This window comes from Somniosus microcephalus, chromosome 23, assembly GCF_052327205.1.
Source record: "Somniosus microcephalus isolate GS21.2 chromosome 23, FLI_Smic_1.0, whole genome shotgun sequence".
Classification (NCBI taxonomy): domain Eukaryota; kingdom Metazoa; phylum Chordata; class Chondrichthyes; order Squaliformes; family Somniosidae; genus Somniosus; species Somniosus microcephalus.
The window spans coordinates 26,078,765-26,097,765 of NC_141009.1; the positions used below are offsets into that span (position 1 = coordinate 26,078,765).

General features: G+C 40.5%; 1 protein-coding gene across 1 annotated transcript in view; it reads left to right on the forward strand.

The window, feature by feature from the left end:
• ppp6c (protein phosphatase 6, catalytic subunit) overlaps positions 1-11,126 on the forward strand; it is a 31,935-nt gene extending 20,809 nt beyond the window's left edge. Inside the window, exons 2-7 of the mRNA XM_085965641.1 lie at positions 1,627-1,722; positions 2,643-2,708; positions 3,125-3,266; positions 3,429-3,508; positions 9,455-9,664; positions 10,524-11,126. Coding sequence (XP_085821767.1) covers positions 1,627-1,722; positions 2,643-2,708; positions 3,125-3,266; positions 3,429-3,508; positions 9,455-9,664; positions 10,524-10,772 — 843 coding nt within the window. The 3' untranslated portion in view covers positions 10,773-11,126. The remainder of the gene's footprint in view (positions 1-1,626; positions 1,723-2,642; positions 2,709-3,124; positions 3,267-3,428; positions 3,509-9,454; positions 9,665-10,523) is intronic.
• Positions 11,127-19,001: the final 7,875 nt, after the last annotated feature.

A 19,001-nucleotide genomic window follows, 5' to 3' on the forward strand; every position in this document is an offset into this window, starting at 1 on the left:
TTTTATATTGTCTTGTAGGCTAATCAAACTAAATATTTTCAATAATTAACAATAGATGCTTTGTGCTAATTAATTAATTTTTGTCTTTGCTGCTTTGTATCTAGGCTGTTTTGTTTGTTTATTCAAACATTCCTCCTTGCTATTTCCCCCCCCCCCCCCCCCCCCCAAAAAACCTGTCTGCTCTCTTTGGTACTCTTGCATGTCATGTATTTTGAGACTGGGAGTAACTGCAGAATGCATTGACCTTACAAATAACTTGTAATCAAGAATGATAGTGAATTCAATGCACCTTATTTTTTCATTTGTTTACTTTTTCTTGCCTTGCCCTAAAGGCAGTGACTTGTGCTGAGGATGGGTTCAGTAAGTGTCAGCAGGCTTCTAAATTGCTTTGAGTGGCGCCAATACAACCACACCAGATCCCTCCTCACCTGGCATTAGTCAATCATTTGCAGCAGGAGTTACAGAATAGCAATTGAGCCTCAAGCAGCATAACTTTGCTCCCTACTTAGCTTGGCACTGAAAAATGGCAGTGACCCTTCCTACATCCCAAGCTGAGATCAGCAATTTAAAACCGACAAGGGATTGAATCTGGGACCTTTCTGTTCTGTATAGCTGAGCGGCATGCTAAGTGGTGTTTTTCCTTAATGACACCTAGCACTTTCATGCCAAGTAGCCATCCACGAGAGTTTCAGGGACATTGTTGGGTTTGGAGCTTTTTCCTCTTTCCTTTGTTAAAAGGTCTGATTGTTATCCATTCCACTGAGATTATAAATGTTGGAAAACTAAAGGGTTTATTTTGGTGAAGGAAGGCAGATTAATTATAAGGCAATTCTTGAATAATTTGTTAATGTTGGGATGTTGATTTTAGTGCATACATTACTGGTGCACAAAATGGATTCCTTTGACGACTTTCTGATCAAAGTGACCTCTATATTTAGACAGAATGAAGGTTAGGAAAGTTTTTTATTTTTAAAACCGCTTAATTTCCATTCAGCTGCTTTATTTGTGTTTGTATTGTATTGCATTCTGTACTTTGGTATGCTCCAATGTGGTAATTGAAGGGGGGGTGGGGAGACTAGAGGAGTCACTCCAGGTCACAGTCACTGCAATCTCTGTGGTACTAGCAGAGGACTGGAAGATTTCCTGCAGAGGACTGGAAGATTTCCTGCTGTGGAGAGAAATGTAGATGTCTTAAAATGTAATCTTGTGTTTTCAAAAGGGCGTTTGGTGAGTCCTTGTAAATGAGGTTGGGGTGCTATGAGAGACCACAGTTCATAAACCAGCCCTGTTGTAGATGTTTTACTAAGTCAAGAAATGCTCTTTAATATTTACATTGATAAGGGCAGTGGTGTTAACTATGCAAGAGTCAAGAATTGCAGTTATGTCATTCTGAAGAAAATATGTACTAGTTTTGTAACTTTTATCTGTAAGCAGGACACTTGATGGGGATAGGCAGACTAACAATTAACTTCCATAAAAGACTCCAGCACAGCTGTTTGTGTAATCCATTTAACCATAATTATATTGAATAATTATTGACCTATTTTCCAGAGCCTGTGTATTTGACTAGTTAGAAATTTGGTGGTTTTAATTTTATTGCTTGAAGTAATTTATTTTCTCTTTTAGCGACTGTGTGACTATGTATGTGACTTGCTTTTGGAAGAGTCTAATGTTCAGCCAGTGTCTACACCAGTTACTGTCTGTGGGGACATACATGGACAAGTGAGTTTATTTTAATTGATTTGTGATTTAATCAATTGTTCCTTGAAGGGTAGCTACACCAGGCTGACCATAACTGATTTCAGAAATGTATAGCTGCTTAATTTTTAGTTATCCTTTGAATTTGTTTCTTAAATGCCAATTTAGAATTTCCCACTTTAACGCAAGTTAGGCTGCAGTCAGGTGTTTACTTCAGAGCTGCAAATAGTGGCTTATCATGTCACATCGGTGACTAATGGTTGGTGCAGATTTGTTTAAAGTTGGGTTCATTTTGGTTTTTGTATGACCTAAAGGTGTTTTCTGTTCATCAAGGTGGGGATATTGGTGCTTGGTAATGAAATATTTTCTATTTTTTGGGTACTGTGTATTCCACAAGAAGTCCTCCAGTGCATCAGTGTGACATTTTTCCCTAAGGAACATCCCTTTATACCCTGTGAGTCTGAGCTGGATTTGAGCAGGGTTACCAGAGTCCAGTGTATAACCCATGAAACAAAGCGGTTACTCTAAATCATTTCCCCCTTATTCCGCAGCACCAATGATATTGCTAGATGTACTTGAACTAGAATTTCAACGGGAGTAAATGTTTGAATGTTCTTGGCAGCCATTGGGGTTACTGCTGTGAGCATCTAATTCTATTATCTACATCTAAAAGCTTACTAGTATCCTGGAGAAGGAGTTTTATAGAAATCCTACAGATTGCATCATGTGAAAAGCTAACATATTTGTGTTAGCGCAGTTAGTAATTTGGGTGCAGTAGTTTGTGATGTGCAGGATATGCATGTTGGAGTAATGGGGCTATTCCGAACTAATGTTTAATGTACAACTATTGGTTTATTTCCCTTCTTTTGCAATAGACTTCATGTTTAGAATGTACAAAATGTTCAACTCAATATTGACAAACACATTTTTAAATGCTTTTGCAGTTTTATGACCTGGGTGAGCTGTTTAGAACTGGAGGTCAGGTTCCTGACACTAATTATATTTTTATGGTAAGTATGTGTTTAAGTTATTGTGCCGTGAATTCCTTGGAGTTTTAAAACCCTTTTTTTTTTTTTTCAAAAATGAGTTCAGTTGTAAAGTTTAGAAAATGGCTCTCTGGCCTTGGTGGTTGATCTTGCATTTGTGTCTAAAATTGATCAGGTGGTTTTTTGAGACACCACATTACAAAAACAAGAGAACTTGTTCATATTATATGACACAAAAGGGCTGTTAAATGTGCACCTAAACATGAAAAATGATTATTCAAACTACATATTGTACTAAGATTTTTAAAGTTTAAATTTGTGTGCATTGTTTAAAGATTGTACAGATGCACTGCTTGACTATTGATTGCAGGAATAGTCCTATTTACCTGCTCTCTTTTTATGAAGTGCCTGTAATACTAACCTCGTTGCCACTTTAACAGGGTGACTTTGTGGACAGAGGGTATTACAGTCTTGAAACTTTCACCTACCTCCTTGCATTGAAGGCGAAATGGCCTGATCGCATCACACTCCTCCGAGGAAATCATGAAAGCAGACAGATTACTCAAGTCTACGGGTTCTATGGTAATTAGTAAATAGTTTAAAGTTGAGTGGGGTTTTTTTAAGTTTTGGAGAAACTAGCTTCTCTGCTGGGGGGGAAAGAAACCCAAGATTTCTTTATCAATGTTTTGTCAAATTCCAGTATTTTGAATGTTCAACAAGACTAAACATGGTTTGCTTTAACAGATGAGTGCCAAACAAAGTATGGAAATGCTAATGCTTGGCGGTACTGTACCAAAGTCTTCGACATGCTCACAGTAGCAGCTGTAAGTAGATATGTTTATGTTGAGAAATTTTGTAAAGTACTTGGGATGTATTCTATTAAAATTGGATGTAAGGAAATTAGCACCCCTTGCACAAAAGACTTGGTAACACTAGGGGGCTCCACAGTAGTGAAACTGAACTGAACTCCTGGTTTGGCAAGAATAACCTAAGCTGGTGGGTTTTTTCTGCTGAATACTGTTCCATTTGTCAGGGAAGCTACCAAGTGGAGGCTATATTTTTGAGGAAGAGACACAAATTTAGATAATCCCAAATTGAACTCGTTTGCATTCTTAATCAGTTTAATAGCAGTGATGGACACCAAATGATCGATTCCTTTGCCTGTTCTTCAAATTTCCCTGCCCACCCCTGCAAAAGAATTGTGGTTCCATTTGTTTCATAATCAGTAGACATCCGTTGCATTATTCGCAGGAGTAGTACTATACCTTTTTTAACAGCCTATTTCAGCACTGGAAAGCCCTTCACAGCTGGTTTGATGATCTGGTTGTAAAATATTCTCTGCTGATATAATTGAAATGTTTAGAGGTACTGTACCACTAGCTGAGAAGAAGACAACTTCTAAGTGAAGCTTAGAGTTCTCTCTGGTGAGTGGAGTATGCCAGCAGGTTACTGTAGATTCAGCAAGTGCTCTTCTCACTGGGCACTTTAAACATGAGTGCATTCTAAAGGGTGAATGAGCAGAGCAGATGTTGAATATACATTAGTGCATTGGTGCATTCAACAGTGTCATCTGGTAACTCCACAATTTAGAATATTAAGATACTTTTGAGATCAAAGGATATTTAAGTGGAACCGCATACTTTGATCACAATATCTGAGTCTATATTAATCAGTCTTTAAGATGAAATGTGCACTTGAAAAAATTGATCATTGTAATTCAAGTCTATTGTAGTTTTTAATCCTTTGGTCATAAGATACATTTGCGCTTTAAAGTGAAGTTGACATGCTGATACTAACTCGAGATTTCACAGGAAGATCCGTTGTTAAGTTGGTCACTTTTCAGGCCATCTGGACTTCGGTTCAGTTCCTGTGAGACAAATCTCGTCACAGAATAAGAATTTAAATGTAAGCTATTAGTCACTGCCAGAAATAAAGAATTGCAAAATTCTGCTCTGTACTTGGTTCCAAGATTATTATGAATTGCCCATGTTTGAGAAATTTACTTAAATTAGGTTGGCAGATCTTGCATGTGGAAAAACTCATTTTATGTAATGGAAGAATAAACAGAATTTAGACTGTCAAATTGTAATACAGCCAAATTGATTTTTTAGTCCATCATGTTCTGTTGTAGTCTTATTGATTTTTGTTAAACCCAGCCCAGATGGATGAAATGTGCCTATCCAAACCAATACCATTCAGTACCCGTAACAGTCAGTCTTCGCTTAGTACTGGTTGTAGTTGCATCACTGCTTATGCCATCCTACTTCAGCCAGCAGGATCCAGTAATGGAAATTGTAAAATTTCAAAATTTACATGTGAGACACATGGACATGTGGAGGGAGATTACACTGCATCTAACCTATGCTTTATTATTACTTGCCATTGTATAGTGCCTTTAACATAGCAAAACAAGCCAAGACACTTAACAAAAAAGGGGTTGGGGGGAGAAGGAGATATGGACAGGCGTTCAAGGTCGGCGGCTGAAACTTAAGACCCTTTGGGGCTTTTTAAGGTGAGGAGAACTCCCGAGTGTGTAATAGAATGGCTGGCTGAAAGTTCTGCCACACAGGGCAGAGGGAATGGGAAGAATGCATATTGGGCTGGAGTTAGAACTGCGGCGGTGCAAGCTGGAATGTATGGCTTCGTTACAAAATTAAGATTGTCCTAGTTTATTAATCTTTCCTGTTTTACACAATGTCCTAAACTCCCCTATCGCCATCGCTGGGTGGTATGTCCTGTCCCACCAGGGGTGGCAGCACAGTCGAGAAGGAGTGGCCCTGGGAGTCCTCAACATTGACTCTAAACCCCATGAAGTCTCATGGCTTCAGGTCAATCCAGCTGATTACCATCTACCGCCCTCCCTCAGCTGATGAATCAGTACTCCTCCATGTTGAACACCACTTGGAAGAAGCAGTGAGGGCAACAAGGGCACAGAATGTACTTTGGGTGGGGACTTCAATGTCCACCACCAAGAGTGGCTCGGTAGCACCACTACTGGCCGAGTCCTGAAGGACATAGCTGCCAGTCTGGGCCTGTGACAGGTGGTGAGAACCAACACGAGGGGAAAAACCTACTTGACCACGTCCTCACCAATCTACCTGTCGCACATGCATCTGTCCATGACCATATTGGCAGCAGTGACCACCGCACAGTCATTGTGGTGACTAAGTCCTGTCTTCACACTGAGGACACCCTCCATCGTGTTGTGTGGCACTACCACCGTGCTAAATGGGATAGACTCAACAGATCTAGCAGCTCAAAACTGGGCATCCATGAGGCGCTGTGGGCCATCAGCAGCAGCAGAATTGTATTCCACCACAATCTGTAACCTCATGGCCTGGCATATCCCTCACTCTACCATTACCATCAAGCCAGGGGACCAACCCTGTGCACCAGGTGTACCTAAAAATGAGGTGCCAACCTGGGTAAGTTGCAACACAGGACTACGTGCATGCTAAAAAGCAAAAGCAGTATGCTATAGACAGGGCTAAATGATCCCACAATTAACGGATCAGATCAAGGCTCTGCAGTCCTGCCACATCCAGTCATGAATGGTGGTGGACCACTAAACAGCTGACTGGAGGAGGAGGCTCTATGAATATCCCCATCCTCCATGATGGTGGAGCCTAGCATGTGAGTGCAAAAGATGAGGCTGAAGTGTTTGCAACCATCTTCAGCCAGAAGTGCCGAGTGGATGATCCATATCGGCCTACTCCTGAGGTCCTCACCATCACAGAAACCAGACTTCAGCCAATTTGATTCACTCCACGTGATATCAAGAAACGGCTGAGCACATTGGATACAGCAAAGTCTATGGACCTCGACAACATCCCGGCTGTCATGCTGTAGACTTGTTCCAGAACTAGCCGGCCCTCTAGCTAAGTTGTTCCAGTACAGCTACAACACTGTCATCCATCTGACAATGTGGAAAACTGCCCAGGTATGTCCTGTCTGCAAAAAGCAGGACAAATCCAATCTGGCCAATTACCGCCCCACCAGTCTACTCTCAATCATCAGCAAAGTGATGGAAGGTGTCATCAACACTGCTATCAAGCGGCACTTACTCACCAATAAGCTGCTCACTGCCCAGGTTCTGCCAAGACCACTCGGCTCCTGACCCCATTACAGCCTTGGTCCAAACATGGACAAAGGAGCTGAATTCCAGAGGTGAGGTGAGAGTGACTACCCTTGACATCAAGGCAACATTTGACTGACCTCAAGGAGCCCTAGTAAAACTGAAGTCAATGGGAATCGGGGAGGAAAACTCTCCACTGGCTGAAGTCAGACCTAGCACAGGAAGATAGTTGTGGTGGTTTAAGGTCAATCATCACAACCCCAGGACATTGCTGCAGGAGTTCCTCAAGGCAGTGTCCTAGGCCCAACCATCTTCAGCTGCTTCACCAATGACCTTCCCTCCAACATAAGGTCAGAAATGGGGATGTTTGCTGATGACTGCAGTGTTCAACTCCTCAAATAATGAAGCAGTCCATGCTTGCATGCAACAAGATCTGAACAACGTTCAGGCTTGGGCTGATAAGTGGCAGATAACTTTCATGCAATGAGTGCAGCTCCAACAACACAAGTGCGACACCATCCAGGTCAAAGCAGTGTGGTAAACCACTGTTGTTGTTGTTCACCGTTGTTGTTGCACACTGTTGTATCTATGCATGCCTCCGCTGGCTCCGCCCCTGGCTCCACCCACATGCCCAGGTATAAAGGTGACTGCTCTGCAGCCCCCTGCCGCCTTGGATACCAGTCAACCACGAGAGGCATGCTCTGTTCTTTGTTAATAAAAGCCTTTTAGTTACTCTCCTAGCTCTCCGTCTTTTATGAGTAATTAATAGCGCATCAAGCAGCCAGCTTGATTGGCACCCCATCCACCACCTTAAACATTCACTCCCTCCACCACCGGGGTACCGTGGCTGCAGTGTGTACCGTCTACAAGATGCACTGCAGCAACGCGCCAAGGCTTTGTCGGCAGCACCTCCCAAACCCACGACCTCTTCTGCCTAGAAGGACAAGGGCAGCAGGCGCATGGGAACACCACCACCTCAAGTTTCCCTCCAAGTCACACACCATCCTGACTTAGAAGTATATCGCCGATCCTTGTCACTGGGTCAAAATACTGGAACTCCCTCCCTAACCGCACTGTGGGAGTACCTTTACCACACTCTCTCTGCAGCAGTTCAAGAAGGTGGCTCACCACCACCTTGAGAGCAATTAGGGATGGGAAATAAATGCTGGCCTTGCCAGCGACGCCCACATCCCATAAACTAATAAAAAAAAAAGTTGTCTACAAGTTGGGTAGAAATTGCTGTCTAGCAACAGGTGTGGCAAAGCGACACCGTTTTAGCCACATGCACTACGTTTAAAAGAAATGCCTTCCACACGTGCACGGTACAAGTAAATGTTCATGTGTGTATATATTTACATATCACCATTCAGTAACCAAGGAAGTAAAGCACTTGACGATCAAAACATTTGCACACTCTGCTTTTTGTCTTGCCATTTTACCAACAAACGCACAAAGGTTGACCTATACATGCATAGGCCATGCAAGTGTGCACTGAGATAATATGCCCAAGAATTGTCGATTACTCTTTGATTTATTTGCTAATCAGAAATGCATCTGGCTTCCCAATTAGCCACATGTGGCCAGTAGCCAATGTATTGGACAACACTGAACTTAGGATAAGGATTTTGTAGTTGCTGCATTGGGTGTAGGGGATGAGCATGTCTACTTTAAGGAAGGATGATGTCACCACCTTTGACTTGAGTGTGGAAAATAGTGCTTGTAAGAAGAAATGGTTCAATTAATCAGACCATTTTTAAAAGCTTTATCTTGTGACTGAATTGCCTGTTCTGTGTAATGTACTATTTCCAAAGCATGGTACTAATAAATCTGAACAAAATTTATGCATACAAATGTATAATTAGTACAGTACTTCAATGCATGTTTAACAGCAAAAAAAAGCGCCAGTATAGTTTTATGCTGACTGAGCTAAAATTTTAATTTTCAGTTGCTATGAACTCTGGGAGGGAGAGAAGAACAAAGGCTTGGAAGCGTAGCTGACACATCATCCATGTCCACACTGACCTATATTGGCTCAAGAGTGCCTCAAATTTAACATATTCATCCTCCATGGCCTCCTCCAGCACAACTCTACCCCATCCCCAACCTGAACTGCCCTTTTCCTTTTGAATCTAGCCTTGTTAGACTACAGTTGGGATGTTATGTGCAGCCTTGGGCACCCTATTATAGAAAGGATGTTAAAACCATAGTGCACAATGTAGATTGACCAGGTTGATGCCAGGGTTGGGGAACTATACTTATGAGGTATTGCACAGGAGCAGAAAAGGTTAAGCGGAGATTTAACAAGTTTTTAAAGTTCTGAGAGGTTTTGATTTGAGTGAATAATGTGGGATCATTGAGCGGTGATCAGTTTTAAAATGGGCAGAGAAGTTAGGAGGAATTTCTTCAAGGGGTTTTTGGACCCTGAAATCAGTGTCTATCGCACTCTTTTTGAAGGGAAAATTGGATAAATATTTGAAGCAGAGGAAGATGGAGGACTCTGGGGAGAGTGTATCAGTACGACTAGTTTGGATTTCTCTAGTGAAGAGCCAGCATGGATATGGGTTGAATGGCTTCTTTGTGTTGTCAATTTGCATGGCTTTATAGATAAATATGTATATACTTTGAACATTTGCCCATAATATTTTTATCGGACAGTTAATTTCAAAGGCAATTAATTTGTGTTTTTCCATATCAGTTGATAGATGAACAGATCTTGTGTGTGCATGGTGGACTGTCTCCTGATATCAAAACTCTAGATCAAATCCGAACCATTGAGCGTAACCAGGAGATCCCACACAAAGGAGCCTTCTGTGACCTGGTATGGTCAGATCCTGAGGATGTGGACACCTGGGCCATCAGTCCTCGAGGAGCAGGCTGGCTCTTTGGGGCAAAGGTTACAAATGAGGTAAGCTGTCAAACTACAGACTCTCAATAAAGTCGTTGTGTATTGAGAAGTTATGCAAACTGAGTCACACTACTGTATTTTAGGGGTAGGAAGGAAAGCCAATTTTAAAAAGAATTACCAGTATTAACTGCGCTTTACCAAAATACTTCTGAAGATTAGAATATTCTGCTCAAACTATAGTTTCATACTTACTGTTCTATTTTCCCCATTTTATCATTTCTCTCTGCCTTGCTTCACACAGTTCAAAAGGATCCTTTTTCTGAAATCTACTAAGTGTTTTTGTAACTTGGGTTTCATTTTGAAATTGGGAGACATGACTATTAAAGGTGTCTGGAGATTTTGAACTGTAAAACAAAAGGGTCAGTCCTGATCGATACAGGTGTGTCACTATGATGAGAGCCATTCAGGATGCCTTAAGGTCACTCTACAGTGATTTTGCTTTCCTCTACTCTTTCCCTTTCCCTCCCCTCTCCCAAACTTAGCTCGGAAATAAATCACACTAACCTTTATTGCTATCCTGGCCGAGGTTGACTCAGCACAGGCTGTAGATTAGACTTTCTGGTCTATATGTATTGGCTGCTTGTTGGAAAAGCTTATTTACTTTAAGGATTTTTTTTCCCCCTCCTTCAAAATGTATTAGTGCAATATGCACCATGAGCCTGGTGACAACACTGCACACACCTCTTGGTCTACAATGGCCATTACTTCAAACTTTTCTTTAATTCAGTAATGGAACATAAGTGGCGCTCTGCTCCTCTCCTGCTTTTCAACTTTGGTATTTTAACTAAATACAATAAATTTCAACCAAGGGCATTTCCTTTTCTAGATTATAACTTTTTTTTTCTCTTTTGTTTTATAGTTTGTCCACATCAACAACCTGAAACTAATCTGCCGAGCACATCAGCTAGTTCACGAAGGATATAAATTCATGTTTGATGAAAAGTTGGTGACTGTGTGGTCTGCTCCTAACTATTGCTACCGTTGTGGAAATATTGCATCAATCATGGTCTTCAACAACGTAAACTCCAGGGAGCCAAAGCTATTTCGTGCAGTTCCAGATTCCGAGCGCGTAATTCCACCAAGAACAACAACACCGTATTTCCTTTAAAATATATTTTGTTCTCGGTTTAAAAAAAAAAAAAAAATCTTAAAATACAGTGCACAATGGACTGTAAACATACATTGTGTTGTGTAGACAAGATTCAAGATGTAGAATTTCAACCATTCTAATATTTTAAATGCTAAATTGAATAAAGTGGTCTAAAGGGCTGCCTTTTTCTTTGTTTTTAATGCTAGCAGATATTGAGAAGCTGATTTATGTGCTCCAGTAATTAAAAATTTGTACATTAAAATAATTGTATTGATCAGTTTTCAAATTTCATTGTATTTTAATATAGTAATATGGTGACTACGACTCATAGGTTAAAATATTGGAAATAAACTGCTTTATTATTAACTTGAATGTTTACTGCCCTTTCTGACTTTAATCAGTTAATGTGATTTTAAATTTGCTGGGGGGTTGGTACATTGCAGAAGGGTGAATCGGCTATCTATATATACTGAAACATGAAGACTATTGTGCAAACATTTAATGGTGCAAGTTATTTAATACTGCTTTATTTATATAACATTTATAATTAGACTCTTTAATATTGTATCTGCCTTTTGTATCTGAATATTTTGAAGCTTCATAAGTTAGTCAGTTATCAAAATGTTTGAGTAATTAACCAATATTTTTCTGTGGTTGGAAACTTGTTGGTCAAATACATCTGGAAGGTTTTTGCTCTTTCTTTCCTCCTGAATATATTTGATCTTTCATTTTGGAATATGGTTCCATAGACACAATGTCTTCCAGTACCTTGCCCAAGTGGCCATTATTCATTTGTCAGCCTTGAGGGTGAGTACTGGCAAGCTATTCAACTGAGAATGATCTCCAATCCAATTGACACCTGATTTCCTCTTGGGGCATGGACAACCATTTTGAAATATTGTTGGAAAAGTGAGGTGGTTTTTTAAAATATTTTGATGGAATTACAAATTCTGTGCATTTCAAAGGGCTGAATGTCCTTTTAAAATTCTTATAAATGTGCTATTTTTATTCAAGCAACAAAAGTTCTTGCACTTGTAAGTTTGGCTCAGTGGTGACACTCTTACTTCTAAGTCTGACGATTGTAGGGGCAATCCCCAGAACTTGAGCACATCTAGGCTGACATTTCGGTGCAGTACTGAGGGGCAAGTGTGTTGTGAGAGGCGTCACCTTTTAGATGAGGCGTTAAACAAAGGTCCTGTTCAGTTGGACTTCGAAGATCCCATGGCTTTTTTCCCCCAAGAAGCGGAGAGTTCTTCTGATGTCCTGGCTAACCTTTAACGTCCACCAACACTCCCGAAAACAGACCATTCATCTCGTTCGTGGATGACAATCTCATTTAGTTGCAATGTGAACAGATCAGGCTCTCCTATGGTCCTCCTCATGGTAGCATTATTTGCTGTTTCTTGTCTAGTCTTGCCCAAGAACAATGGCCACAAGGGGAGATATTAAAACCATACCCCACACCTAGGGGACCATAACCTAGCAGGGAGGGGAGAAAACTAGGTGGGGAACTGTCTTTCCAAAAAAAAAACTTCCTGTAGTAAAGGAATATGACATTTATATTCAGGTTTAAACCAAACGGTCTGCAGTGCAGCATATTTTTGAGTAATATATTTTAAAACCATGGGTAATAAAGATTAAAATAAAAGACCATCATGTTAATCTAATCTTGACATGGATATGGTGATATTAGGAAACAAAGCAGTTTTAGTTTCATTTGTTTGCTGAGTGACTGTGGTCTTCAATTTGTAATTTTCTACTGTAAAGGCCAATTGTGTAACACAAGCAAACTTAATGCAAAATTAATTTTTTATTCACTGCAACAGGGTTGAAGAGCTGCATTCTACAAACCAAATTGTTGATCCACCTAACTTTTTCTAATTGTAAGCATTCATAACTGATGTATTGCAATAATATAACTTATTTTGTTGTAATATAACCATTTACCAGAAGATGACTTCAGTTTTACAGTAATGGATAGTAAAGTGTACAGACTAGTACCAATATCTGAGGCCTCTTAATTGAAGTATTAAATGTGTTAATTTTTTAAGGTACCAATGTGACTGGTATGAATGGAATCTAAACATTACAGGTATCTTGACAATCCTGTGCACCTAGCAGGGAGTTTTGCTTACAGAAAATCAGGGCTAAAACATTGAAGCCCTATATCTGACCCAGGCTCCCTTTGAGAACATGCTTCTGTGCTGGGAGCATGCAGTTGCAGATTTAACCCTTGTATCTCTTCCAAACATTTATCCTCTCATACTAACATAAACTGTGGTGTATCCATGGCTCCATCCTTTGTCCTTTCCATTATTTAAATGCTATGCATTACTGATCCAATCTGGCCAAACAGGATCAGATTCCACATGTACACGGATGGCACCCAAAAAATTGACCTTTCTGCTTCTATTTACCCAAGGTTTTTGCTACATATTCACTGCTGCCAATACTTTAGGCAATCCAATATTTGTGCCAGCTTAATGGTGATCAGACCAAAAGCATCCTTTTTGGCTCAAGCTAGCAATTGGGATTCTGCCCTTGACTCCACTAACGTCCCTGGCTGGCATCTCTGGTTCAGTTTTGAGGCGTGCAGTCTTGGCATACTGCTCACCATTAGCTGAGTTTCAGTCTTTCCGTTGCTAAGACAGCCACCTTTCACCAACATAACATTGCCCTCACGTACCCCCTCTGCTGATGCCCAAATCCATGCCTTTATCACCTGCTGCCTTCAATTTTCAAATGCTCTCCAGCAGTACCACAAATTTCAGCTCATTCAGCATAACATGGTCTACATCCTTATTTTTACTTTCAGATCACTCCACAGCTTCCTCGCACTCTATCTCAGCAATAACCTCCAGCTGTACTGCATAAATACACCACCTGTTCCTCTGTCACGGGGTGCTACTTCTGGCTACTACTTTCTCTGATCCATCAGCCACAATGCTACTTTCTTCTGGAAGTCCATCCCACAACCTTTCAAGCTGGCCACCTCGCTCCTCCTCCAACTTTTCATTATCCCACTTTTCCCTCTTGCTCAGCAGTTTTTGTGAAGTGATCAACAAATTTTTGTATATCCCTTTCAGTCACCTGCATTTTAATAACAGAAAATGCCACTGATCACATTAAATTCAGTGTGGATAAGAAATTGGTGACGCCCTGGTCTGCTTCAGATTGCAGTTACATGCTGTGGAAAAATTATATCAATGGTGGTCTTTAAGGGAGCCAGCGCTGTATGTATTTCTAGATAGAGTATAATTCCACCCACATTGAATATACCAGGATATAAAACAACTTTATGTCCCTTATAAATTGAAGAAAAGTAATCCAATGTACTCATGGCTTGTATTGTGTGGGTAGCATTCAAGATGTGGATTTACAGTATTATCCTTCAACAAATATTCTAAATTACAAGTTGGATATAGGAATCTGGTATGGAGACTGAATAAAAATAATTTACTTACACACTATACCAGAACTAATAAGCAAATGTTTTCGTGGCTGGGAATAAAAAGTCCTATTTCACTTCTCGAGTGTTTTCCAATTATAACATTCCTATGATCTTAATTTCATAGAAGAATGAAGGAAATGTAATTTAGATTTAATGAGTACTACTAAAAGTATGTAGTTATTTAATATTGTGACAGTTGCCATTTTTCACTTCTTCCAAAAAATTTAGCCATAGTTGATACTTCATTGAATACAATTGTGAGAATCTTGTTACAGTTTGGACTTCCTTCCAAAACTCTTAACTCTTGTTCACAAAAAAGCTATTCCCATTACAAAGTATTTGCAGCACAGAAGCAGGCCATTTGGCCCAACAGGTCTATGCCGGTCTTTATTCTCCACACGGCCCTCTTCCCACCCCTCTTCATCTAACCCCTTCAACAGATTCTTCTATTCCTTGCTCCCTCATGTGCTTTATCTAGCTTCCCCCTGAATGCATCTATGCTATTCGACACAACTTACTCCCTGGAGTAGCACTTCCACATTCTAACCATTCTCCCCAGAGAAGTTCCTCCTGAATTCTCTTGGATTTGTTAGTGACTATCTTATATTTATGGCCCCTAATTCTGGTCTTGCTGCCTCTCCCCGCCCCCCCCCCCCCCCCCCAAGTGGAAACATCTATATATCTACCCTATTGAGCCCTTTCATAATCTTGAAAACCTCTATCAGGTCAGTCTTTTTTCTGGAGAAAAGAGCCCCAGCCTGTTCATTTTTACCTGATCAGTATAACCTCTGATTTCTGGTATTATTAAATCTTTTTTGCACCTTCTCCAGTGTGTCTCTATCCTTTTTATAATATGGAGACCAGAACTGTTCATTGTGCTCCAAGTGTAGTCTAACCAAGGTTCTATACAAGTTTAACATAACTTTTCTGCTTTTCAATTCTAGCCCTCTAGAAATGAGTGTTTTGTTTGCTTTTTAATGGCCTTATTAACCTGCTTCACTACTTTTAATGATTTGTGTATTTGTACCCTCAGCTCCCTCTCTTCTACCCCATTTAGACATTTATTTTCCAAGGAGAATGTGGCCTCCTTATTCTTCCAAGCAAAAAGGTAGTAATCTCAGGCTTACTCCCAGTGCCACGAGAGCAGAAATCGGAGACTAGACCAGATGAATGCGTGGCTGGAGAGATGGTGTAGGAGGGAGAGATTTAAATTCCTGAGGCATTGGGACCGATTCTGGGGAAGTTGGGACCTGTACAAGCTGGACGGGTTACACATCAGCAGAAATTGGACAAACATCCTCGCAGGGGGGTTTGCTAGTGCTGTTGGGAAGGATTTAAACTAGTTTGTCAGGGGGCTGGGAACCTAAGTGTGGGCCCAGAACAGAGAGAAACAAAACTGGAAGTGCAAGTTAGAAAAGTAATCAGCAAAACTAGTAGGGAGCAGAAACAAAAGCCAACAGTAAAGAGGGTCAAAATGCAGAAAAATATTAAACAGGCAAAGTTGAAGGCACTTTATCTAAATGCACGTAGCATTCGCAACAAGGTGGATGAATTAATGGCACTAATAGAAGTAAAATGGGTATGATGTAATTGACATTACAGAGACATGGTTGCAGGGTAACCAAAGCTGGGAACTGAATGTTCCAGGGTACTCAACATTTAGGAAGGACAGACAAAAAGGAAAAGGAGGTGGCGTAGCGCTGTTAAGGGATGAGATTGGTACGGTAGAGATAAAAGATCTTGGCTTGGCAGATCGTGATGTATAACTGGAATCAGTTTGGGTGGAACTAAGAAACAGCAAAGGGCGGAAAACATTGGTGGGAGTTGTGTATAGGCCACCAAACAGTAGTGGTAATGTAGGGCACAATATCAATCGAGATTAGAAGTGCATGTAACAAGGGCAATACGGTAATCATGGGGGACTTCAATCTACGTATTGACTGGGCAAATCAAATTACCACTAATGGTGTGGAGGACGAATTCTTGGAATGCATGCGAGATGGTTTCCTGGATCAGTATGTGGAGGAACCAACCAGGGAACAGGCTATTCTGGATCTGGTACTGTGTAATGAGAAAGGGCTAATCAATAATCTTGTGGTAAAGGGGCCTTTAGGGACAAGTGACCATAATATGATTGAATTTTACATGAAGTTTGAGAGTGATGTAGTCCAATCTGAAACTAAGGTCTTCAATCTAAATAGAGGAAACTACAAGGGTATGAGGGACAAGTTGGCCATGGTAGATTGGGAGACTACACTAAAAGGTATAAAGGTGGACATACAATGGCTAACGTTCAAGGAAATAATGCATAATTTGTAACAAACATATATTCCTCTAGGGCATAAAAACCCAAAAAGGAAAAGTGATCCAACCATGGCTAACAAAAGAAATTAAAGCTAGTATTAAGTCAAAGGAGGAAGCTTATAAAATTGCCAGAAAAAGCAGTCAGCCTGAGGATTGGGATCTTTTTAGAAATCAGCAAAGGGGGACCAAGAAATTGATAAAGAATGGGAAAATAGAATATGAGTGCAAACTAGCGAAAAATATAAAAACAGATTGTAAAAGCTTCTACAGGTATGTGAAAAGGAAAAGACTGGTGAAGGTAAATGTAGGTCCTTTACAGTCAGACGGGAGAATTTATAATGGGGAATGAGGAAATGGCAGAGAAATTAAATAAATACTTTGTTTCTGTCTTCACGGAGGAAGAGACAAAAAGTCTCCCAGAAATATGACGAAACCAAGGATGTGACGAGAATGAGGAACTTAAAGAAATTATTATTAGTAAAAAAACAGTACTAGCAAAATTAATGGGACTAAAAGTCAATAAATCTCAAGGACCGGATGACCTACATCCTCGGGTTTTGAAAGAGGTGGCCATTGGAATAGTGGACGCATTGTTGTCCTCTTCCAAAATTCTATAGATTCTGGAACGGTTCCTGCAGATTGGAGGATAGCAAATGTAACCCTGCTATTTAAGAAAGGAGGGAGAGAGAAAATGGGGAACTATAGACCTGTTCGCCTCACATCAGTAGTTGGGAAAATGCTGGAATCTATTATAAAGGATGCAATAACTGGGCACTTAGAAGCTAATATTAAGATTGGGCAGAGTCAACATGGATTTATGAAAGGGAAATCCTGTTTGACAAACCTATTGGAGTTCTTTGAGGATGTAACTAGTGAAGTAGACAAAGGGGAACTGGTAGATGTGGTGTATCTGGATTTTCAGAAGGCCTTCGATAAGGTCCCACACAAGAGGCTGGTGAACAAAATTAGGGTACATGGAATTGGGGGTAATATTTCATTAAATTTTATTGTTTTTGATTTTCTGAGTCGATCTCAATTCTTCGGCTAGGAACCCCAGTTCCTACACTAGCATGGATTGAGAACTGGTTAACAGACAGAAAACAAAGAGTAGGGATAAATGGGTCTTTTTTTCAGGATGGCAGGCTGTGACTAGTGGGGTACCGCAAGGATCGGTGCTTGGGCCCTAGCTATTCACAATCTATATCAATGATTTGGATGAGGGGACTAAATGTAACATTTCCAAATTTGCTGATGATACAAAGCGAGGTGGCAATGTCAGTTGCGAAGAGGATGTGAAGAGGCTTCAAGGGGATCTTGACAGGCTCAGTGAGAACATGGCAGGTGGAATATAATGTGGATAAATGTGAAGTTATTTACTTTGGTAGAAAAAACAGAAAGGCAAAGTATTTCCTAAATGGTGAAAGATTGGGGAATGCAGATGCTTAAAGGGACCTGGGTGTCCTTGTACATGAGTCACTGAAAGTGAATGTGCAGGTGCAGCAAGCCGTTAGGAAGGCAAATGGTATGCTGGCCTTTATTACAAGAGGATTTGAGTACAGAAGTAAAGAAGTCTTACTCTAATTATATAGGGCCTTGGTGAGACCATACCTGGAGTACTGTGTACAATTTTGGTCTCCTTACCTAAGGAAGGATATACTTGCCATAGAGGGAGTGCAACGAAGGTTCACGAGATTGATTCCTGGGATGGCGGGACTGTCGTATGAGAAGAGATTAAGTAAACTAGGCCTGTATTCTCTTGAATTCAGAAGAATGAGAGGGGATCTCATTGAAGCATACAAAATTATTTCAGGGCTTGATAGGATGGATGCTGGGAGAATGTTTCCCTTGGCTGGGGAGTCGAGAACCAAGGGCCACATCCTCAAGATAAAGGGTAGGCCATTCAGAACTGAGATGAGAAGAAATTTCTTCACACAGAGGGTGGTAAATCTTTGGAGGCTCAGTCATTGGGTACATTCAAAACAGAAGTCGATAGATTTCTGACTAGTAAGGGCATCAAGGGATATGGCGATAGGGCCGGTGAATGGAGTTGAGGCAGAAGATCAGACATGATCTCATTGAATGGCGGAGCAGGCTCGAAGGGCCGAATGGCCTACTCCTGCTCCTATTTCTTATGTTCTTATGTTCCTTCGGTCTGCAAAGTTGATTACACAAACATTTCCAAATAGATCATTTCTGATACTTATGGGTACAAGTGATAACATTACTAAAGGTAGCTAAAAGCCTCAGTATAATTGCCTCCATGGAAATGTCTCTAGAGTTGTATATGTTGTTTTTCTCCACTGACAGCTAAACAAAAGAACTTTATGTCTCAGCCATAATTACTTGAATTCAATTTTAAAACTAATTGCTTTATCTGAAACCAAATTAAATTAAGTGATACAATATTAGAAAAAATTCTGTTGCTGCCATATTAGAGCTCTGCTTCTGTTACAGATCTAAGTTGGGCAAACTGTTTTATTGAGGATTGGTCT